The 24803-nt window shown below is 39.8% G+C and overlaps 1 protein-coding gene across 6 annotated transcripts in view; it reads right to left on the bottom strand.

The window, feature by feature from the left end:
* Positions 1-24803, bottom strand: part of atp2b3b (ATPase plasma membrane Ca2+ transporting 3b) — a 95673-nt gene that overhangs the window by 62560 nt on the left and 8310 nt on the right. For all 6 annotated transcript variants that reach the window (XM_028451873.1, XM_028451869.1, XM_028451868.1 and 3 more), the window contains exons 3-6: positions 18300-18497; positions 16741-16998; positions 10459-10584; positions 10037-10162 (exon numbers count right to left, since the gene is read on the bottom strand). In XM_028451873.1, the coding sequence (XP_028307674.1) occupies positions 10037-10162; positions 10459-10584; positions 16741-16998; positions 18300-18497 (708 nt within the window). The remainder of the gene's footprint in view (positions 1-10036; positions 10163-10458; positions 10585-16740; positions 16999-18299; positions 18498-24803) is intronic.

The following is a 24803-nucleotide window of genomic DNA, read 5'->3' as shown; positions in this document are numbered from 1 at the left end:
GGAGTGCGCTGTAATGATGTTAACTTAAGAGCCTCACAAAGCACATTGCTCTTCTAAAACAAGTCTGTGCACACACTAATGGTTCACGTGTTGACCGATCCAACGCTCCTCTCAGAGTCGCTCTCCCTCACTTGTTCAATAATTGATTCAATCTGCAGCCTCCCTCTTACTCTCTGTTTCCTCCCTTTATCTTTCTTTCAGTGACAGAGGAAATATGAAATGGGTCAAAAATGGCACAGATAGTGAGGTGAAGAAGGAACAAGAATAAAGTAGAGGTAAGGAAACCAGTGAGAGCGGAAATATACCACTGCTTAAGATGGAGGAGGGAAAAGTGGGAAAAACAGTGAGAGTGATGAGGAGGATGTCGACTAAATAATCCATGAGGCTAAACTTGTGTGTTTCCTGTTGGAGCTCTTTTCCAACATCAGTTAGGGACACACACACACAGGCACGCACGCAAGTCTTTTTATGTCTTTCTTGTATTGGTATTTTTTTCAATATTTTTCATCATTTGATAATAATAATCATGTATGCATCTTCGAGATTGCCTGAAATGAAGATTCTTGGCCAAAAACCAAAAAACCGAAATAAATTATCATGCAAATTATTACCACCACTGCATTTATGGCAAAAAAATGTGTACTAACTTCACCAAAAGTAAAGCATTGCAATTGTATAAATGAATATTAATGCTTTAAAGAATAAATCAAATACAAATTTTAAAATATTTATTAAACACTGACATTAAAAAAATGTTAAACGGGCAATCCTAACTCTTTTTGTCATATTTGCTAAAGCTGTCACTATGTAAGAACAGCCTTACATAAAATTAGTAGTTTGTGTGAATTGAGTCCCCCCTGCTGCTCCTGCTGCCTTTGGCAGGTTGCCAGAATGCACCGAGACCGAGTAAAAAGAACCAATCAGCGCTGTTGCCCCCACCCCCTTTCCACTGTGGCCAAAACACAGCAATGCTTATAGCAAGGTAGTGCTTGGAGCACCGTCTTTTGTACAGCGTATGGTCTGGAGAAGCAGAAGATGGAATTGGTGACTTTTCTGCTTGAAAGGTAATTACTGCTGCTTGATTTACATTATGTTTGATTTGTAATTGTTACACTAGTACTCTGTAGTGCATGTGTTGTTTGTGAATGCGCTGCTCTCACTGCAGCCTCCGTGTGGGCTGCTGTGAGTGACACTGTGTTGTTAGGCTGCTGCTGCTGCTACATTGGTGAGTGTACATTGAGAGAGAGAAGCACTGCAGTAATATGCTTTTAACAGTACATTTTATATTACTGTGATGTTGCTGTCAGGCTAACATTAGCTTCTTAGCTCCTCTGAGGGAGGGACTTTGAAGGCAGGGCAAGAGAGCGGCAGAGAGGGAGAGGGAGACAGGGATCTGAAAGTTACGGACTGCACCTTTAAACTTAACCCCACTTATACATTATGGCTGCTAAAAGAGAGTCAAATGAAAAATGTGTTTTCTCCTTAAAACACAAAGCGCATTGATGTTCTTGATGAAGAGCAGCTTCTCTGCTTTATTAGTGGATCCTCACTCTCCAAGGATGCTTTGAATCCACTGACTGGGATAACCTCCTAGCCCCCACTGATGACATTAATGAGCATGTGGACACTGTTTCATGGTACACCTCCTACTGTGTGGACATCATCCCCTCTAAACCAGTCACAATCTTCCCCAACAATAAACCCTGGATCACCAAAGAGCTCAAGGTGATCATCAACAATAAAATGGTCTCCTTCACCTGCTCCAAAATGGAGAAAAATTAGGTCAACAGAGAGGTCAAGCAGTAAAAACTGCCAAGCTAAAGTCCAAAGTCTAAAGAACAAAGTGGAGGAAAAATTCACACAATGTAACCTCCCCTCAGCTTGGCAGGGCCTTAAAAACATGACTGCTGTGAACACTGCTCCCAGCACTAACAAAATCATAAAGGTTGCAGCACTAGCGGAACAAATCAGAGCCGGGCCGGGGGCGGGGCAAATGACCGGGCCCTTTAAACCCAATTAATAAAGCTCATGATAACATAATTTTACAACATACACACGCCCCTGTCTGACTGTGCTCTTCAAGTAGTTTTTAATGAGTTTTAACTTGGAGAATGAGCGGGACAACCTATAGACCCATTTCAATGAGGACAAACATGAAACACAGGACTGACGTAAGGCAAGGCAAGGCAAATTTATTTGTATAGCGCATTTCATACACAAGGTAACTCAATATGCTTTAGATGATAAAACATTCAACAGCTTAAAATCAATAAGAACACTCAAAATAATCTGTTAAATCAATAAAAATGATCAACAAACACATTACATCAACAACATGACCAAAAATCTCTCTCTCAATCATATGCAGTAGAGAAAAAATGTACCTTTAACTTTGATTTAAAAATGTTCACATTGGATGCTGACTTCAGTTCTGCTGGCAGTTTGTTCCACTTCTTTGCAGCATAACAACTAAACGCAGCATCACCATGTTTACTGTGAGCTCTGGGCTCCACTATCTGACCTGTGTCCATAAATCTGAGAGACCTGCTGGGTTCATACCTGACTAACATCTCACTGATGTATTCTGGACCAAACTCATTCACAGATTTATACACCAGCAGCAGAACTTTAAAGTCTTTTCTGAGGCTGACTGGGAGCCAGTGTAAAGACTTTAAAACTGGAGTAATGTGTTCTGACCTCTTTGTTCTGGTTAAGACCCGAGCTGCAGCGTTCTGAACCAGCTGTAGCTGTTTGATGCTCTTTTGGGGGATTCCTGTCAGAAAACCATTACAATAGTCCAGTCTGCTAGAGATAAAAGCATGGACCAGTTTCTCCTGATCTTTCTGAGCCATTAAACCTTTCACTCTGGAGATATTCTTTAGGTGGCAGAAAGCTGTTTTTGTGATAGATTTGATCTGACTGCTGAATGTAAGATCTGAATCAATCAGAACACCAAGGTTTTTGATTTGGTCTTTAGCTTTTAAAGATCGAGACTCAAGATACTTGCTGACAGCAGTCCTCTTTTCCTTGTTACCAAAGACAGTCACCTCAATCTTGTCATGGTTTAGTTGAAGGAAGTTTTCACTTATCCAGCAGTTTACTTTTTCTAAGTCACATAACATAGTCATCTGGGTTCAGTGATAGATATAGTTGTGTCATCTGCGTAGCTCTGATAATCAACCTGACAGTTCTGTCAAATTTGTCCTAAAGGAAGCATATAAAGGCTAAACAGAAAAGGTCCAAGAACAGAGCCATGAGGAACCCCACAGGTCATTGGTAATCTGTCAGATTCAAAGTTCCCAATGCTTACAAAACAACTTCGCTCCTCCAAGTAGGACTTAAACCATTGCATTACTTTACTATTTAGTCCAACCCATGTTTGCAATCTTTGCAACAAATTTGTATGATCTACAGTGTCAAACGCAGCACTTAGATACAATAGAATGAGAACAGATACTTTTCCTGAATCAGTGTTCAACCTTATGTCATTGATCACTTTGATAAGATCAGTTTCTGTGCTGTGATGAGAACAAAAACCTGGCTGAAATGTATCAAATATTTTGTTGAATGTTAAGAAATGACTCAGTTGGTTGAAGACCACCATCTCAATGATCAGATAGAGCTAAATCTCTTACACCAACAGCAGAAATATTACCACTTTAGAGATAACCAGATCAAAAGTGTGACCTTGAGTGTGTGTCAGACCAGTCACATGTTGTATAAGACCAAAAGTGTCCATTAAAGCATAAAAGTTCTTTGGCAGTATTGTCCATGTTATTGTCTAAATTAATATTAATGTGACCAGTTATTTTTAAAAAGTTGTATTCAGTGCATACAACTGACAGCAGTTCAGCCAACTCATCCATGAATTCTCCAGAATATTTTGGGGATCTACTAAAAACAGAATTCTTGAATCACCCTCCAGTAAGAACGACATATTCAAAGGAGATAAAAAATCGCTGAAATATTGATTTAAAGATGGCAGCAACTCCACCACCTTTCCTGCAAGTACGACACTTATTGAAATAAATGATGTCTTGTGGTGCACTGTCATTGAGAATAGTTTTACTGATACCATCACTTAACCACGTTTCATTAAGAAGTAAAAAGTCCGAGTGATGTGTCAAAATAATATCATTATTTATCAGTGATTTGTTAACAAGAGATCTAACATTAAAGGGGACATATTTTTTAGCCCTTGCATTTTTTTGTATATTTAGAGTGTTTAGAAGTACAGAAAAGTTCAAATTACTCTCTTCAGGTGCTCCGTTGATGTCTTTATATTCTGTTTTGGTCATATTTTTCAATCTGTTTCGTTTTTCGATTCTCTGTTTTTTGAACTATTACATCACAGTATTTGCAGCAGAACTGCCAAATTAAGACATCGACTCCAGGCCCAACACTTCGAGCAATCCGCCGTTTTTATTTGTCGCTTTTATTTTGTAGTCCAAGCTCAAGGATGCCGAAGTTATGAGAGGATAAGTCAAAATGTTCGGTTGTTGGATGTAGTAACCCACACACTTCATTACACCATCTCCCAGCATCAGAACCTTTTCAAAGTGCCTGGTTGAGTTTTATTTTTCACAGAAATGTACCCACATCTGTGGGTAAGGTCATTTTTGTGTGCGCGAAGCACTTCAAGGATGACTGCTTCTGCAACCTCCGCCAGTATAAAGAAGGATTTGCCGAAAGACTTTGTCTGATTGAGGGTTCAATTCCTTCTATCTTTGGAGACGACGAACAGGGCACTTCGGTAAGCTGTAAATAACGCTAAAAAGTGTGATGATAAGATGTCCCTGTCATTGTTTTGTTAGCATTAGCAGTTGCATCGTCTTCATATGTTAGCGCTGTGTGCTCGTTTTAAATCCTTGATGACATGGCCTACGTGATTTAATTTAAGTCTAAAGTTTTCATTAGTCATTTCATTTTGCCGTTTTTGTCTCAGAAAAGACTGTATTAAAATGCATTTTGTGACATTAGCTTGGCGCTAGCGTTAGCTCACTTGTTAACATCCATCCATATGAAGACGTTGTTCTGCAGGTTCATCATCATTTTCATCTCGCTTTGCCGGGTCCGACTCTGGCTCGAACATGTAAGGCTGGATGGACAAGTCTTCTGTTGTTGACATTTTGTAAATAACGTGTGAATAAAAAGTTTCTGCGCCGCTACATAATCGTATCTCTTCTATCAAACTATAAAAATGGCCAAACAGGGTGGAGTTGAACCGAACGTCACCTCTGCAACGTGGAGAGGGGGCGGGGTATGGAGTGTCTCATTTGCATTTAAAGAGACCGCACCAAAATGAGTTGCTCTCAGAAACACATCAGAAAAGGGGTAGAAAAGGGGCCTGTGGAGCTATAATAATGAGGAATTCAGACCCAAGCATTGCAGTTCCGCTTTATATAGACCACAACTGTATGATTTATATGTAAAAAGGAAGGACTTAAAAGCATGATATGTCTCCTATAAGAAGAGATCATTTTAAAGACTTTACTGGAGACACTGGTGGGCTCTTTGCATTACAAATTATAGTTGTCAAATTTTTATCTATATTAAGCTTTTTGTTTTTCTTTAATTTAACAATTTTACCTGTATCACCAGTCACCGCAGGAATTAAAGAAGCTGCATTAACTTCATAAGGCTCTGACTTTTTCTGGTTGTTCCTAAAAATAGAGCTATTGCACTACGGACCCAGCACACATCAGATCTGTGTCGCTCTAAGATGAACACAGCTGGCCTGAGGAGAAGAGTGATCCTGAGCCTGGTATTGTCGAGGAGGGATAGGTGGTGCTGATTGATTCTTTAGAGGAGATAAAATGGGACCGTGGTGGGGTAAAGGGTGGGGTTTCAGTCTTGTGCCGGCCAGAACCAGCTCATTCATCTGGGCAGTTAACTCCAAGAAGGCAGGGGTAGGAAAGAAGCTGGGTGAGGTGAAAGTAGGTGAATTTTGGGGTGAAATAGGTGGGTCCTGAAAAGTGTGGAGTGGGTTGACCTCTTAATTTTGGTGATTTTGATTTTTTGCTGGAAGCTCGACTCCATGTTTTTTCCTTGCTGTTTTGTTCTTCGATGGTAGATGTTGTCCGCTGTCTTTATGAGGACTGATAGCTGTGGGACTGGTGAAGTAAAATAAGTTGGATGTGAAAAGTTTCACTCCTGCCTTTTTTAAACCCTGGGGTGTACCCCAGGGTTCGGTCCTAGGGCCGCTTTTGTTCTTGATTTATTTACTCCATCTAAGCGAGCTGAGGTCTCCTATCACCTGTGTGCTGATGACCTCCAGTTGTACTGCTCTTTTAAGTCCTCCGAACCTCAGAGACTGGCTTCTCTCACAAACTGCCTGGCCAAAATAAAGCAATGGCTAACTGAAAATAGCCTCCAGCTGAACTCCTGTAAAACAGAATTCCTAATCGTTGTTCCGGACAGTATTGTGCCTCTTATTAAGCAGCACCTTGACGTCCTAAGTAGCTCTGTAAAAGGTAGTCTGAGGAACCTTGGAGAAACTTTTGATGAAGGGGTGTCCCTAGAACGGCATTCTAAACAGCCTATTAGGAACTGTTTTTCCATTTGAGAAACATCTCTACGCTGAGACACATGGTCATGAGCCTGAGATGATTGTGCATGCGTTTGTTTCCTCACGATTAGATTACTGTAACAGTCTGTTTATATGCCTTAGTAAAAAGGACTTGGTTTGTCCAGAAGTAGTCCAAAACTCTGCTGCGTGGCTCCTGAGCAGCACCCACAAGACAGCCCATATTACTCTCATTTTAAAATATTTACATTGGCTCCCTGTCATATACAGGATTCATTTTAAAATCCTGGTACTGACGTTCAGGGCTCTCCATGGTCAGGCGCCTGGATACATTAAAGGCCTGATCCAGCCCTATGTTTCTAATAGGAGCTTAAGGTCCTCTTCTCAGAACCTGTTGATGGTCCCCACACTCACTTTAAAACTCAAGGAGATTGATCGTTTAAAGCAGTAGCTCCTCGCCTCTGGAATAAACTTCCACACACTCTGCACATGCTAGACTCCGTGGATGATTTCAAAAATCAACTAAAGACATACTTTTTTAGGGAGGCTTTCTAGCCACACTTTTGTATCCGTCCAATGTAGGCATTTTATGTACCCTTTTATTTCTCGCATTCTACCGACACTGCAGTGTACTGGCACATGTACTCTGTTATTGTTATTGTTTTAAACTGTAAAATGTGAAGCACTCTGTGACCCTGGTCTGTGAAAAGCCCTATATAAATAAATTTTACTTACTTACTTATCATAAAACAACACATTATCAGGGAAACCGACTCCCAGATGGGACCTGGTCCAATATGCTTATTGCGCCGGCAGAGGCGTCAATGATGCAAAAACATTTATAATAGACACTGTCCACAAAGAACCGAAGCACCCTAACACCTCAGCCAGACTCCTGTTTGCAAACTTTTCCTCTGCATTCAGCACCCTGCAGCCCCACACCCTGGCTTACAAACTCTTAGCCCTCTTACATCTGGACAACAAGCTAATCCTGTGGATATTGAACTTTCTGACCAACAGAGAGTCCTGGTCAACAACACCTTTTCTGACCTTCAACACACCTCAACTAACTCTCACCTCTGCTCTTCATCCTCTACACCGATGACTGCAGAACCTCACAGCCTAACTGTCATCTGGTGAAGTATGCATACGACACAGTTCTCCTGTCTCTGCTGTCAGGCCCCTCTCATTACCACAGACCAGCTCTTCGGAAGTTTGTGGAGTGGTGTGGCAGCTCCTGCCTTGAACTAAATGTCAACAAAGCCAAAGACATGGTGGTGACCTTCTCCAACAAGCAGAGGGAACTGGCTACACCATAATCCACGGGAAGCCTGTTGAAGTAGTCGAGGAGTGCAAATACCTTGGTACCATCTTTGACAGCCTGCTGAAATTCTCCTACAATACAGAGGAGATTCTCAGGAAATGTCAGCAGCGGAAATACCTCCTTAGGAAGCTTAATTCCTTTGGAGTCAGCAAAAACATCCTCCTGACTTTCTACTACTCCTTCATCGAGAGTATCATTACATTCTCCATAACCTGCTGGTTCCACTCCATCAGCCTACAGAACAGGAACCGCCTGCAAAGCAGGGCTTGAGACTGCGACCAAATTGCGAGTGAAAATTTCATGTGGTCGCATCTGTGCGATTGCGAGTGAAAATTCAAAAGGAGGAAACTTCCTCGTCCTGTTGAGTCTTCCTCCTGTGAATCAGTGTCCGACATAGACACTACACGCGCTGCCATGCCCCCAAACACACAGCTGCTGCGTCACCAACACTAGGGAGAGACACGGTCCGTGCTGCATTCACAGACACTGTTATGTCCACACGTACCATGCCGTGTTTTCTCAAAGAGAAGTGGTCATGTGACCAGAAACATCACGTCCTGTGATGAGTAATTGCGGAAAAAGTGTTTTCATTTTGCTTTTGTAATACATTTGAATTCTGGGCATGGCCAACCTTAGAGTTCTCTCAGGCTGGCCATGTCTCCTGAGAAGAGAGTCCCAGGTGTGGGAGAGTAAAAATGTTCCCTTATCCCTGTTGATGATAAAGCTCTGCATGGCTCCTTTGATCCAGCTTTTGTGTTTGTTTCCTTCTGTCTCAAATATTGTTGCTTTGTCCTAATCCATGACATGATTTTTTGTTCTGCAGTGCTCGGATATTGCAAATTTGAGATTTTCCTGTTGTGTCCTTTTCACATTCCGTTCAATGTTTGTTTTTCCTTGTATTAAACAATCATTGCATTTTTTGTCATGTTGTATTTTGTCTTTGGGGTGAACTAGCAGCTGACTGAGTGTGCTGGGTGGCCACGTTCATTGCATGCTTTTTTCATTTCTCGTTGTATTGATTCTGTTATGCCCCGGATGTATGGTATTGTTATTACGTCTTTGTAGGTGTTTTCTGATTTTTGTGTTTTTTCTGTCTTTCGGTTTGTTGTCTTTGTTTTTGACCTGTTGTCCCTTATTGATGGCCCATGTTGGGTACTGACAGTATTGTAGTGCTTGTTTGATGTGTTTTTCCTCCTCTTGTCTGTCCTCCTCGTCTGTGATGATGCCGGTCCGTTCATAATGTGTCCTGACTACTGACGGTTTGTGTGCGGTGGGATGTTCAGATGTCCATAGTAGGTATTGGTCAGTGTGTGTGGGTTTCCTGTAAACTGTAATTTTGATGCCGCCGCCGTTGTCTTTGTGGTGGATTTTCATGTCCATTTTCACTCTTCCACACCTGGGACTCTCTTCTCCAGACACAGGGGCCGTGCTCATGCCCAGAAAGAACTCATCCTTATTAGATAACTCGTAGGAATACAGCAAAGCAATCACTTCCGAGAAAGGGTGACAGTTGGCAGTCAAAACATGTCAGGAAATCAAATTTTCTGAAAAAATTATCTGCATAAATGAAAACTTACCATGTTGTATTTTAGCTATACAGCTGTAGTATTATATGACTGGTATTTTTAGGCTGTAATTGAAAAGTCTATGAGGACTTATTTACTAAATATGTAGATAACTATTTTTATTTATTTATTTATAAGGTTTTATTTCTATACCGTCTGATATTTGGGGTAGTGGGATTAAAGTAGCTTCACAACCAAAATTTTTCACCAAAGTCCATTTACAAATCTTAGACTTTAGGTGAGGACTGGACTGCCTCATTGAAAAGAGTACGACATCTCATTAACTGCTTTACAAACTGTAATAAACACGCACACATGTCCTGCAGCGTCACAAAATAAATACAAGTCATATCATAATTTAGTATAAGCACTACATCACGTGTACACTTTTAAATTACAAATATCTACACACAATGGACATTATTGGACATTAACGCAAACCTTCAGCAACTTCTCTGACTTTCTCCTGCTTAAATGCACGTGCAGGGCTGAGATGCTTCCATTCAAAGCAGAAACTACAATGACTTTGGGATTATAAATGTAAAAGTTTAACTGAGCCTTTGTGTGTAGAAAACCAAACTGTGTTTAAACTGGAGACTTCTATTTTTTCAGTTGTCTTACCTTTCTTCTCTTTGCCGTCCTCCTCCGCCTCTCCGGCTCCCAGCAAGGTAAAGATGATGCCCGTTTGTGAGTTGACGCCCACAGCTGTAACCAACATCCTGCCCGAGCCCTCCATCACATGAGTACCTTAAAACACAGGTTCCATTTAAAAATAGGCTTTGAGATTCACTGGTTAATTATTGAACCCCAGATTTGAATGGTTGATGCTACAAATTGTTTCATCATTTGGATTTTTTCCATGCTAAGTGCTAGAAAAATAAAAATGTATATGAAAAATCATATAAATAAACCAAGATTTGATCAAACATATCATATTGTTGTGCTTTGGTTGTATTTACTCACCAAGTTTGATTTAATGAAGCATTGCAGCTGGGCCTCAGTTCTGTGTAATAAAATGTTGTGTAGTAGTAACAATGACAAACCTGACAGGAGCATGGGGTCCTTATCCACAGACTTGCGTACGTGGTCCGACTCTCCAGTGAGGGAGCTTTCGTCGATCTTCAGGTCATTGGCTTGGACCAGGATACCATCGGCTGGCAGCAGATCCCCTAAACACATGAAGTGCAAGAATCAGGCTTTCATTCACCTTCAATTTCACTATATTTAAATAGTTGAGCTGTTCATGTGTTGCAATTTCTTTTCTTTTTTTTAACCATCCTTTTTACCTTTTTCCTAGTGTTTACTTATTTATTTATTGGTTTGTTTGTCTATTAGCAAGATTATGTTAACAGATTTTGACAAAGCTTAAACCACAGATTGACCTTACACCATGGAGGGGATCTGGATCAATATATTGATTCTGGATCAGTTTCAAAATGCAAAAAAATTGTTATCTCTCATCATTGGCCAAATCTTAAATAAATCAGATCTTGGTTCACAATGAACCGATCTTCATGAAATTTGACTCAGTTATGTCGAATTTGTTCCTAAATTACCCCACAGTTTCATCACATCAGATCTGGACTGGGCATTTAATCGTAATTTTTCTAAAAATGGTATGGTTATTATTGGGGATATACTGTATATTTCTTCCAAACCTTTAAAGTGTGAATGATCATGGTACCATAATCAGGATCATTTATCCAGATAACTGACAATATTTGAAAAAGAGGAGATTTGCGATTGCTGAGTGCTTTTGTTGTTGTTGAATATCAGAATCAGAAATACTTTATTGATCCCAGGGTGAAATTATTTACTTACAGAAGACAGAAATGCTAACAAAGAAAAGAAAGAAAAAGAAAAACATACATAATCAAGTAAAAGACTGTTAATTAAATAGGGATTAATTACAAATGCACACATTCCAGTACATATACAATTATACAAATATAATACAGATAATTACAAGTATAGTATAGTGAGCCATTATATGTATTATATTTATCCTACAATGCAATGTGCAAAACTCTTCTGAAGTTCACGTGACTATTTGTAATACATTTGTAATGTAATTTCAATCTTTGACAGTGTTTGTGAGTAAATTATCCAGTTAGTAAATACCTTTAATTTATTGATCTATGAGGCCTATGATATTTTTTTTAAAAGGACACCTGTAGCTTTAATACAGGGGGGGTATTTCATCAAAATGCTCTTAAAAGAACCCGGCTTATGGGTTAAAGCCTGGTCTAGCCATGCCCTATTTCACCATGCTGGCTTTTTTAATTTCACAAAACCCTTCTCAGCAGGAAGAGCAGTGGTTCAGCCAATCAGCTGTCACTGTTTATTATGTGCGTAAAAAGCAATTTTAACATTATTGTTATCATTACTGTTCCCTTGCACTTCCATGTGTAAATGATCTAATAAGTGAAATATATCAGTCCATGCTGGATCTTCACTCCTAAATTCATTGATTTAATGACCAATTTTGGGTGATGTCAAGGGAATTCGTATGGGATTGTTTGTGAGATATTGCAGGATTTTAGAAAAATAGTTTGTCCACATTTTGCAACTAAAAATGACTGCAGTCATGTGATATAAAGCAGAATTAAAAAAAAGTGATCTCCTGTAAATATTGTGAAGTTTTATTAAATTTGTGAATATGGAGGAAATGGGCCAGATTTGGCCACTGGAACATGAGTTTGACACATGTGGTCTAAATGGTAATTGCCTAACAATCTGGTAATGAAGTGAACAGTGTATGTTTCCTCTTTCCTTCATCTCATTCAACTCTTCATCTTCATCACTCTAATCTGCTGGGCTTCTCTCTGTGTACCTGCTACTCATGCTCTGATTGACAGTTTTCCTTTCTGCATCATCTCCCCAGCTGTCCCACTTTTATTTTTTGACCTCTCCCTGTGGATTCTTCCCTGTTGGTTTTATTTACCATCTGATGACCAGAGGGCACAGCAAACACTTCATCACCAGTTTCTCTTCACTGTCCTGTCCCATTCACACTGCTCACACTGGTTCACTGTTGAACTCTTCCTTTTCCTCAGTTTCCAACTTTAGTCACAGACGACATCTTCTTCTGCTTCCAATACCAAAACCATCCTCAAACAATGTTCACTCACAATGACCGAAGATTAATTTCTGTTCCTGCTCCTGCGTTGAATAATTCCCAGCTGATGAGATCAGAGGACCTCAATGTTAGCGTTTCAGTGGCATAGATCAGAGATGGGCCATTTTTATCACAGCAGAGTTACAAAGGTGTGATTGTTTGATCCGAGGGCCTCATTATCCACATTCATGTTAGCATTTAGAATATCTAGTACAGTGCCCGTCGGAAATATGTATTCATGTGGGAGTTGTCAATTATGGCCAGATGAGTTTGTGTTTGAAGGTTGGATGCACAAAGAAGTGTACATACTCTGTACTCTGTAGTGTTATAAAGGGGTTTTATTTGCAAGTGCAAAGTAAAATAGCGTATGCGATTTCCCTGATGTAATTCTATGGGACATGAGCATGATAAATTGATAGAGTTTGCACCAATGCTGTGGTTTAGGTAGAATCTGATAAAAGACACATACATTTGTACAAATAAAACAAGTTATTTAGCATTTAACATTTCTTAATGCAGGGGTGCTTTTCATCCAAGGTTCATGCATGTGTGTGGCTCACACCTCCAGAGGAAACATGGTGTGTGTGTGTGTGTGTGTGTGTGTGTGTGTGTGTGTGTGTGTGTGTGTGTGTGTGTGTGTGTGTGTGACTTGAAAACAAACGTTTCGAAATGTAATCACCAGTCAAAAAGTATGTTATCTCAAAAGAGCAAAAGAGATAGTTTTGTGTTGCCTCAGTTTCTTTTGGGCGGTTTTTTGTTAGATTACATAGTTTAGTGAATTGATTGGCGGCGGTGATAAGCATGACAGCTCAGGTGAGCTCTGTAAGGCAGAGCAGCCTCAAATGTGAGAAACTGATCTGGTGGCATGGCGTGAAGCTTTGCACGGGGTCAGGTGTCTCTGTGGAGGAATGTAGTTTGGTGTTGGGTGAAGTGGTGGGATTTGTGAGCGTAAAGTCAGCCTGTCGTATGAACAGCACGGTGGTGGTCTTCGTGGAGAACACGGAGAAGGTCAATCAGCTAGTGGAGAGTGGGGTGGTGATCCAGGGTGCACTGACTCCAATTGGGGAACCTTGCAAAAAAAGCAATGATCTCAAATGTTCCTCCGTTTTTAAAGAACAGTCTCCTTGAGAAGGAGCTGTCCCGGCACGGTCAGCTTGTGTCTCCGATCAAGCTGATCCCATTGGGATGCAAGTCTCCCAAACTGAGACATGTAGTGTCCTTTACGAGACAGGTCTTCGTGGTCCTCAACGGGAAGCAGAAGTTAGACCTGATCCTGAAATTCTGCATCGATGACTTTGATTAAACTGTTCACATCATGTTATTCTGTTTCACAAAGCACAGAGAGAGAGCACTGGGGGGCACGCATTGTGGTGAAGTGGGACCCACCGTCTCACATAAGGAGGGGTCCCCTGTTAGTGACAGTCAGAAGGAGGGAGGCAGTGAGCTGGCTGTGGTCAACATTCACACTCAGCCAGAGCTAAGGCTCACTGGTCTGAATGGGGGTTTACTGGAGGACGAGGAAAATGGAGCAATGGATGAAGATATCCTGAAATCTTCAACAAAACGTAAAATTACAGAAAAAATTGTTGGAAAGTGCAACAAAATTTCAAAGGTCGACACACATGTCATGTCTTCACAGGAAAAGGAGGAAACAGTGCAGGCACACACTGATGCCATTTCACCTAATACACACAGATTCACTGGACATGCACACAGTGCTACAGGAGACACAGACAGACTCACAAGGTGCACACACAGCTTTAAATTGTACACACACAGACGCGCATTTCACAGCACACACTCAGAGATTCACTCAGAACACACGCGCACAAACACACACACACAGATTATGAGGAACACACACTCACTCACTCATTGAATGCACACACTGACACCAAACATACCAACAGACCAGCAAAGCAAGGTTTAGATGTCAGACCTCCAGATGTTCCATGACTTGGTGGGTCATTTTATGAGGAACCCAGGAGATCTTGGGCAGAATGTGTTTTCTGAACAGGAACATTTTTGGTTAAATAAGCTTCTGACCAAGATTCGAAAACAGGCCAAGCAAGGTGATCAGGTTTAGGTGGTGTGTTTTTACTTTTGTGTTGTATTTATCCTTTGTCAAGTTATTCTTATCTGAAATAATGTGTGAATTCAAATTTGGTTCTCTGAACTTAAATGGGGCCAGAGAGGCAGCAACAAGGGCCTCACTGTTCAGCCTCAGTCAAGCTAAAAAGCTGGATGTCTTGTTCGTCCAGGAGACACACAGCACACCAGAATTAGAATCAGACTGGAAGAGGGAATGGGGAGGGCCTGTTCACCTTCGTCACAGGAGCAGCACTAGTGGAGGGGTGGGAGTGCTTTTCTCCAGGAATTTTTTACCTGTCTCGATTGTCTCTGAGGAAGTGGTCCCAAGGCGTCTTTTAAATGTCAGTGTGGTTTTTGAAAATGTGTCAGTGGTGTTTGTTAATGTATATGCTCCCACAATAGGCAGCCAGAGAGTGTTTTTTTAGTGTTTTGAGTGACTAGTAAGGTGCCCGTCGGAAGTATGTGTTCATATAGTGGGAGCTTAAGTAGAGTTGTCCATTATGGCCAAATGAGTGTGTTTGAAGGTTGGATGTACAAAGAGGTGTACATACTCTGTACTCTGTAGTGTTATAAAGGGTTATATTTGCGGGTGGCACCGGTTGGCGTGTGTGGAACCTCCAGGTGATTTGCTGGCAAAACTGCAGGCCAAGTTAGTGGATTTCTTCTGTAATCAACTACACTGGGTCCACCATAATGTGCTTTTCCTGCCAAAGGAGGAGGGGGCACAGTCTGATACACCTAGCCAGCTGAGGAGCTGGCTAGGTGTAGGCGATTGCTAACTGGTCCTGCAGACCTGGTGTGGAGGTCTGGATCTGGGTGATTTGCTGTTCCTGATGAATTTTAAAAGTCACGCAATGGATAAACTTTGGAGACTGTTACATGCACCAATCCAATCCCTGTATATCTTTGTTGTGGCTACTGAGGGAGCGAGTCGTGTTTGGAACCCGCCTTAGATGCAAAGCAGGACCGTCCGTAGTCCTGAACAAGCTCTGCGAGTCAAAGGTGCTGACCCTCGCAGACTTTGTGGATTTCGCTGGGCCCCTCCTTGAGGATGACGAGGGGTTGGCATCTCGGATCAGAGTCAGGTCGGTCAGAACCATCAGCCATCTTCTCGACCAACTTGTGAACTCTGAGCTGTGACTCCTGCCAGACCCCACAGATACTTTTCCAATGTGTGCGTTAATGCCAAAAATGAAACATCATGTGGAGCTTTTAAGACTGAGAAACACGATCATTATTTTTAAAGGAATGTTCAGAGTAAGGTTGAAGACTGATTTTCTTTATTTTAAGTCATGTGACAACCTGCAAGAGTTTAAAAAACTGTGGTCCCTGAAAAATGTGCTGTGTTCATTCACTAAGGGAGAATTAATTTTTGGTACCATTGTAACTTCAGCGTGCTTGTACTGTTTTTAGCACCAATTTGAAAATAAATGTGAGTTGAAAAAAAATCAAGAATCAAATCTCTCTCTCTCTCCGTGTGTGTGTGTGTGTGTGTGTGTGTGTGTGTGTGTGTGTGTGTGTGTGTGTGTGTGCGATCGCCCCTGCGTCTTCAGTTATTAAAGCTGAGAGAGCATCACTTTCCCCACATTATCCGAAGCTCGTTTCTGAACGTTCAGTTCACCGTGATGTTCAGTGGCTGTTACAGTTAATTAATTTCACTGTAGGGGTGACTGTCAGTAATATTCTCCCCCCGACACCCTCTTTCACTGGACATATGCGTCACAGACTGAAAAATCCACACATAGAATGCACCACCGCATTGGCAGCACCCTCAACTTTATTTTCATCTTTATTATTAGACTTGAGTGTTTGTTTTTGCAGCAGTTTGTTTAAACTTAGACTAAACAAGATATTTGTACTAAACTGACATTTTAGGCACACATTTGTGCAGCCTGCTGACTGGGCATCACTGAGAAATTAGAGATTAATAAAATATTATAATAAAAACCCTTGTGTGTTGATGGAATCATTGATAAATTCTCGCACTGCCCCACCCCGCGTCACGACCTGATGATACATTTTTACACAGAATTGATGTAAATGTTTGGATATAAATTTGCTTAAGAAAACACACAGTAAGTAATGAACAATAGAAATATGAATGTTGCCTACTTACCGTATTTGACTTGTGCCATGTCCCCAACAACCATGTCAGCCACAGGGATTTGGATGACGTTTCCTTTTCGCACCACTGTGAACTTTTGCTCTTGCTCGATCCTGCTCTGTAAACCCCGGAACTGCTTCTCTTTGGACCAGTCATTGAACGCTGTTACTAGGACAACACAAACAACGGACAGCAAAATGGCTGCACCCTCAATCCAACCGGCGTCGGCTTCCCCTTCATCCTCTGCGCCTGCTGACACGTTCCCACACGCTGCAGGGAAGGAGAAGACACGCAAACATTCAGGTACATCCATATCTGTTCATACTTTCATAAGGAAAGCTGTCAGCCATAGTTAAGATTTACTCGTACTAAATTTGAGGTACACGTACCCAATTGTGGTTTACTACAAGTACACTTACTAGTGAAGATGAAAGACTTGTAGCTGCACACGCTTCAAAGGTGAGGAAAGTGTGTTTGACATAATTTAATGAACTAGAAATTTTATATTTTAAATACCATATGATTATATATAATATAATAAATAGTATATCAATAATAAATAATTGATATAATGTATGCTTCAAATGTAATGTTTTTTTTCATATATATAATTTGATATTAATTTAATTCAGAAAACAATAAATGGGTCAGTTTGAGTAATTTCTGAAACAGTCGACACAGAGAAATATTGTTTCTGATATTTATGAAACTACTGACTTAGTTATCAAATAGTCAAAGTGTCCTGTCACGAGTCTGTGGGCCAGTGTTGGTTTAGTCATTTTATAATCCTTCCTCCGTGAGATCAAGCAGCTTATGTGAGAGTGAGCAAAATCTACTGATGGATTTCTGAGTAAGATAAATAGTGTCGTTGTACGTGTCACTGTTTCTAAAACAGGGTTTAGTTTTTTTTTTTTTGTTTTTAGAGAAAATATTCAAAGTCTACCCACAAACACTGGCAGCAGTGCTTCTATCAGACTGCTCAGGGCAGCTCTGGGTACAGATGTTGTTTGCCAGAAATATTGTAACTGTACTTTGGTTCATGACTCAGACAGTCCTACACCTAGTGATTTAGGTCTGTTACATCTGTGTTATGCATGTGATACTCTGCGTTACGTCTTTTTTAAGTCTTTGTTTCCTCTGCGTTACGTCTGTGTTTTGCCTACGTTACACTTGTGTTACGTCTGTTACTCTGCGTTACCTCTGTTATGTCTATTATGTCTGCGTTATTTCTATGTTGAGTCTGCGTTCAGTCTGTGCTGCGTCCGTTTTATGTTTCGTTTTACATCTGCATTACATTATGTATTACATCTGTAATGCGTCTGTTACATCTGTTTGTTGTTGTGTACGGTCTTTGTTTTACATTTGTGTTGCCTCTGTGTTAAGTCTGCATGACGTCTGTGTTAAGTCTGCATTACATCTGTGTTATGTCTTTGTTTTACATCTGTGTTAGGTCTGCGTTACGTCTGTGTTAGGTCTGCGTTACGTCTGCGTTAGGTCTGCGTTACATCTTTGTTTTACGTCTGCAATTCATCTGTGTTCCGTCTAATTATAATAATACTTGTGTTTACTACCTTCAGTGTCCCTTCCAGGCGGCTGGTAGAAGGACAGGCCCAGAGAGATGATGGCAGCGGCCTCCAAGATAATAAGCGTTACATCCTGTAAGGCTTCCCACACCAGCTCCAGGAAGGTCTTGGGCTTTTTTGGGGGAATGAAGTTCTGACCGTAAGTTTGGCCCCGACGTTCCAGGTCCGCTGGGTCCCCACTGAGCCCTGGAGAGGGTGATTGAGAGCACATGATCTATTTAGGATCCATCCATAATTTCATCCATTGTTCAGTCCATCCATCCCAGACATAATGCAATCCAAAGTAGTGACTCCAAAGACACAAAATGACAAAAAAGTACACAAAATGACAACAAAACAAAAAATAGTTGATACATGCACAAAACAGCAGTAAAAAAAAGACAAAAAGAGTTTAAAAAAAGAAGAAAAAAACTACAACAAAAATGAGAGAAAACATTTACAAATGACAAACAAAAATAAACAAAAAGACAACATATGCAAACAAAACAATCATAAAAATAAAAAAAAAATATAGCAGGAAAATATAAAAAACAACAATACACACAAACCCGTTGTTTCCTGTATTATTGCTCAGATTGGTCATTATTCTAAATGCCCACATGAATGTTGATCAAGTGGCCCTAAAATCAAACAATCACAGTTTTGTGGCCCCCACTGCAATAAAAGTTACCCATCCATCCATGTTGAAGGCATACCATTTTAGATGCTTTATGGTACTGTAATTTTAAAATGTCACTTTATTTAAACAAACACTTAGACATAAGAAATCAACAACTTTATTTTAATATTTTTATTACCTATATTACAAGAAGCTAGCTATCAACTCACACACATCAAACAGGTTATGTGCCTTTTAAAACCGCTTCAATTAAAGCTCTTCCCAAAGTGTTTACTTTCCTGCTATTCAGCCAACTACAGAACAACGTCTAACCTTCCTTTTATTATTTTATAAAAAATCTTGAAAATCAGCGGAATTTTTTTTTTAAAGAGATTACATCAAGATCATAGTGTGGTATTCTTCACAGTCATGATGTTAAAGTAACTCATTAAATCTCATTAGAACTTTAAATGTTATAATGATGCTTTGCAATCCCCTCTCCAATCCATCTGTTGCTTTTCTGTCTAATTTCTGAAGGTGTGCTGGCTTTGAAAGTGACATTTCCTGATGTGTGGCTCCTGGTCCAACCAGCTCTGATGTTGTCTCTCCATCCTGTTCTGTTCTCTCCTTAATGTTCACTAACTCCATCCGGTGGAGGCAGATGGCTGGTTCTGCTGGAGGTTTTTTCCTGTTCAAATGGAGCTTTCTCAATTTATGTGATGACTGTTGTAGAAAACGCATTCAAAACAAACATATTTCATCTTTTTTTTTTTTAATTAGTAGAGCACCTTTAATCTGAATCCTATATTAAACTTTTAAACCAATAGACATTTTTCACCTTTAGAATAACATTTTAATTGATGTGATTGGGAGTGTATAAATCCATGTCGTGTTTCTAGATCAAACTGATAAAATTTGTTAGCACATGTACTTTTGGATAACAAGATGCGTAGTCACGTCTGTTCACTGTAGATCTCACAATGAAAATGTTAGCGTGACTGTCATGTGAAAATTTAGGTGCAGACCCAAATGCAGGGACGGAGGCGGAGGTCAGGTGCATTAAACCATTATGTATTGTTCGTTCAGGCATGGCCAGGGCAAGCAGGCACACAGGTGGTCAGTCCAGGGAGGCAAAGGTATCCACAAAACCAACAACACAGAGCAAAGGTAAACAAGAAGGATGTCCAAAAGCAAAAACACTTTCATGCCGGTAACTTGAGGTTACCGGCATGAAACCAAGGCCAGGTCACAAGTGACAATGTAGCAATGCCCTAGCTCTGAACGGAGGCAAAGCATCCCATTTATACACAAAGCAGTTAATTGCAGCTGGTGCCCAGCAGGAGAAAGCTGCTGGGAGAGAGGCCAAGAGTTCCTGCCTGCCCTACAAAATAAAACCCCATCCTGACAGTGTTGTTCAAAAACCAGCAGACTTTCATTAAACAGTCATTAAAAGTCATTAATTGAACAAGTGCTGTGCTATGATTTTATGTCTTTATACAGCATTAACAAGATCTTAAAAAAATAATAATAATATTATTCTATATAATATTATTATTATTATTATAAATAATGTATTTATTATTTATTTATTCATCTATTTATTTTACAAAATCACTCAGAAATTGCAGTAATATGTGGAATGTAGCCTCCCATGCATGTTTTGGGATAATAACACATTTACACACAAGGTTTCAGCGTAAACAGATGGTGCGAGAGACAGCTATGTAACAAAATGTTACGGAATTAACCTTTTAAAGTAGAAATAGTTTCATGATATGGACTAAAAGCTTACAGACAGGTTTTGGGATAATATCGCACATTAACAATGTAAAACGAGTGGTCTATGTGTAGTAACTTTAGCAAATAGAAGTCAAACCAAGTGCAAAATCTTACACGATTTCAGTGAGTGCATTTGGTGCAAATACAGCAAATATCTCAATTAACTCTATTTGGCATGTTTGGCACAATTTCGGGAAGTTTAAAAGACAGTAATGACATCGGACGAGGGAAAGAAGATGAAATGGAAACAAAAACAAAAAAAGTTAATTGACAAGACAAAACAGATTTGAGCCAGATTTGAGCCTCTACTGAATTGAATTAAAACAGTTATTAATATTATTATTATTATTATTAATAATAATAATAATAATAATATTAATAATAATAATAATAATAATAATAATAATAATAATAATAATAATAATAATAATTGTTGTTAAGAATCATTTTACAAATTCCCAAGATGCAATTAATTAATTTGCAAATGATACACTGGGTGACCAATCAAAGGTACAGTATATCATGTCTGGGTAAGCTGTTTTTAAAAATACATTTTTTATTAATGTTAAAATGTCCCAAAAAAAACCTACACAATAAAAATGTGTTAAACACTGTTTGATTCTACTGTCTGAGCACTGAATGTTATCCTAGCACTGATGGAAAAGTTCTATTCTTTCAAGATTCTATTTAACTTCATTGGATTCTTATGAAATCAAGGATCAGAGTTGGATTGCATTGTTGGGACTGTTGTGTTACTTTTTTGTGAGCTTTTGAAACCTTTATTTTTGAGTGAAATCTTCTTTAAACTCTGTTTTGGTTGAACCTTTTTCAGTGCTTGTTCTGTGATTTGCGAACTATAATGAGCAAAGTCAGAATAATTAAGGTTTTGAACACCAATGACTTTTCTTTCTGTTTTATAGCATTTCCATCCGCACCCTCTTCTACCCTTCAACTAACCCCTCAGTGATTCAGTTTCCATGGTGACCGGGATATCAGGTCCAGGGCTTCCTGTCTCTCACAGTAGTCTGCCTAGCAACAGGTGATGCCATTCCTGTGGTAGCGTAGGGAGGAGTTCTTGAGTGTATTTTTTTATTGGCTGTTGGGTGGTGGAATTGCAATTTGTATTCAGTGGTTGGCTAAGATCAATGAGCGTCTTTGGTGCTTCTCCGTGCACGTGTGTTTTGCAAAGGAAAGTGCACAGCATGCGTTTCCCAGCAGGGTTCAGACTGAGGAGAGGCAGGAAAAGAGAGATACAGGTGACCTGATGCTGACTAATCACAGATACAACCTCATACGTCCCACTCCCATCCATCCTTTCCTTCTCTGCTCAGTCTCTCCCTCACAGGGTCTCCTCTTCCTCACTTTTCCTCCCTCTCTCTCTCAATATCCCCTTGATTTGTCCTTGACAATGCGGCAAGCTGTTCTGGCTTTCCTTCCTCACCCCTCACCCACTCGTCCCTCATCACCACACACTCTCAATCTCTCACTCCCTCATCCTCATCGTTTCTTCTGCTCCTCCTTTATGTCTCCTCACTGTGTATACAATCATAATGTGCTGCAGTGTCAGGGTGTGTATGTGTGTTTGACACACACACACTGTATCCCATTACAGCTAACGTTCAGCATCAGCAGCATCATCATGCACGATGTGTAATATTCATCCCAGTGTGTCTTACAACATCAGTTTGTGCAGCTTATTACAAACCCATACTTTTCATCTGATCCCTGGTTTGTTTCTCAGCTCCGTGCTCAGTTTATCTGTCACTGTATATGTTGGCTGGTCAAAAACAGAATCCTCTTGAACTTTGTGCAGATGATGGGATGACTGCATTCATAGCGTTTGACTCCTAACTTCATGTTTCCAAGTCTTTCTTGGCAGGTCGATAACATCCAGTGACACTATCATCCCTATTTTCGAGTTTAAAGTCAGTTTTTTCTTTCACCTTGTCAAACTAGCAAATGCTTGCGCTCCTCGTGCGACAGGTCAACTAAAAACAACAAGTGTTCAGGCTCTGTTCTTTGCTAGTACGACATCAGCACAAAGGCCAAATTAGCGGTTGTGCTTTAGATCAAAGGTCCCTGACCACTCTAGATTAGAATTCTTCATTTTAAGTCAATTTTATACGAGCTTTAATAACTGATAACCAGTGTTACCATCACGCAAAGCAAACAAGGACGATCATTCTGTTAATCTGATAAGGACATCGTGTGGGCCTTATAGCCCAATAAATCAAAGTTCAATTGGTCGAAAAAGTTGTTTTGATCTCCACTATAAACACTCGTTTGTTGACATTGCCGGAATAATTTCAGGAATTGCATTGTGGGATGTGGAGTCCAGAAGTGTTTTCACTCCATTCTTACTGTGACCTCTGAACACATTTCTGGTGTTTTCACTGACAGTTTGCGGCAAAAAAATGTTTATTTTGTGGTTTACATGGAAACATGTGAATCTGGACAAAACTGAATGTCTAGCACAGTGAGGTGATATTGCAGGGAAGGCTGGGAATAAACTAGAACAAAAATGGAGTTGAGCCAATCACTGTCCTCCAAATCCTCCAAAACAGACTTTTAGACTGTGAGAGCTGGAAGCCAAAACACCCAAAGATTTTACTTATCGCGGAAAATTAACGAAAAATGCAGAAATAACTTTCTGGAGTAGAATAGCAATATGAAAACATGAACCGCTTTTTTTTTTCCTTTATCTAAAATCAGTTCCCAACATGACACAAAAATACGTCACATGCATAATTTGGGACAAAATCATGCTTTTACAAGCTATTTTTTCCCAGGAAAACAGGCTCTCACACCTCGTACGGCTATACAGGATTATCTAAACAGAGAAAGATGATTAAATAAAAATGAAACAGAAATGTGTAAACTGAGGAAAAAAATGACAAAACTCTTTAGACTCTTGAGGAATTGAGGATAATTTAAAACAGTCCCTAAAAGCCCACATAGTGCTGGGAGAACATAGAAACAACACACGTGTCCTGCTCAGGGATCAACCCCAAGGCTTCATGCTGTAAAGATGAAATGCTAACCACTGTCTGAATTTAGATCATCTTAACTCAGAAAAACAAGCAAAAAGACAAAGATTTTTACTTCAAACTAAACGCAACATGCTTCTGTTTAAAAGGACAAGTTAAAACATGGTTGAAGAAGGTGAAGAAGCAGATGGTCGGCCATGATTAGCAGCTTCAGTGTGTCCTCCCAGAGCATCTACAGTGGTTCACAAAAGCAGCTAGTGAGAGCAAGTCTAACATAAGTCAACACTAATACACATTAGGTAACTCTCATCCCCAAACTACTTTTTTCACAATCTTCCCCCATTCACTAATTTCCAGCAAGGAAGGTTTATTTGTACAGCAAATTTTATGATTCAAAGTATTTTACAAATACGTAACAAAAATTAAAAAAAAAAAAAAAAAAGCAGAAGCAGAAAAAATAAAACTCAAAACTGAAGTTTTAAAAAGACATTGAATCCAAAGTGCAGGTCTGAGAGTGACTAATTTAGTAATGGGCAGCTGTAAACATTGATTTAACTGTACACCCCTGTAGTTTTCAGGGAGTTTGTTTCATATATAGAGAGCATAGAAGGTAAATGCAGCTTCTCCATGTTTGGAAACACAAAGCAGACCAGTCCTAGAAGATCTGAGTGGTCTGGATCCGTGGTCGTTATGCATCAAATACCTTTTATGTTGTACGATACAAGACTAGTAAAGGTACTCTTTAGGTTTATTTCTACAATGAAGATCTTCAATATTTAGGTTTGAAAATTTCAAAGAATAGATCATTTCTGTGACATTTAGGGGAACAAATGACAGTAAATTGTGAGGATTATCGGGCGGGGTCTTTGAAAAATGGTCTCTCTAAAAACCCTTGCTATAGATGATTGGTATTGTATCAGGTAGGGCAGGGCAAAAAAATCGATTTAATCAATTGATCAAATTTGTAAATAAAAATGATTTTTATTTTGCAAATTCGAGTTAAAAAAAAAAACATATATATATATATAATTTTTTTTTTCCCACCACAGTTTTTTCTGACTTTTTTGTGTTCCGATGTGAGCCAGTCCCCTCTTTGTTTACATTTGTTTACCTTATGAGTAGGCTATT

This window comes from Gouania willdenowi, chromosome 7 (assembly GCF_900634775.1).
Source record: "Gouania willdenowi chromosome 7, fGouWil2.1, whole genome shotgun sequence".
Classification (NCBI taxonomy): domain Eukaryota; kingdom Metazoa; phylum Chordata; class Actinopteri; order Blenniiformes; family Gobiesocidae; genus Gouania; species Gouania willdenowi.
The sequence above is the reverse complement of the archived record's forward strand: the minus strand, read 5'-3'. Positions and strand labels throughout refer to the sequence as shown.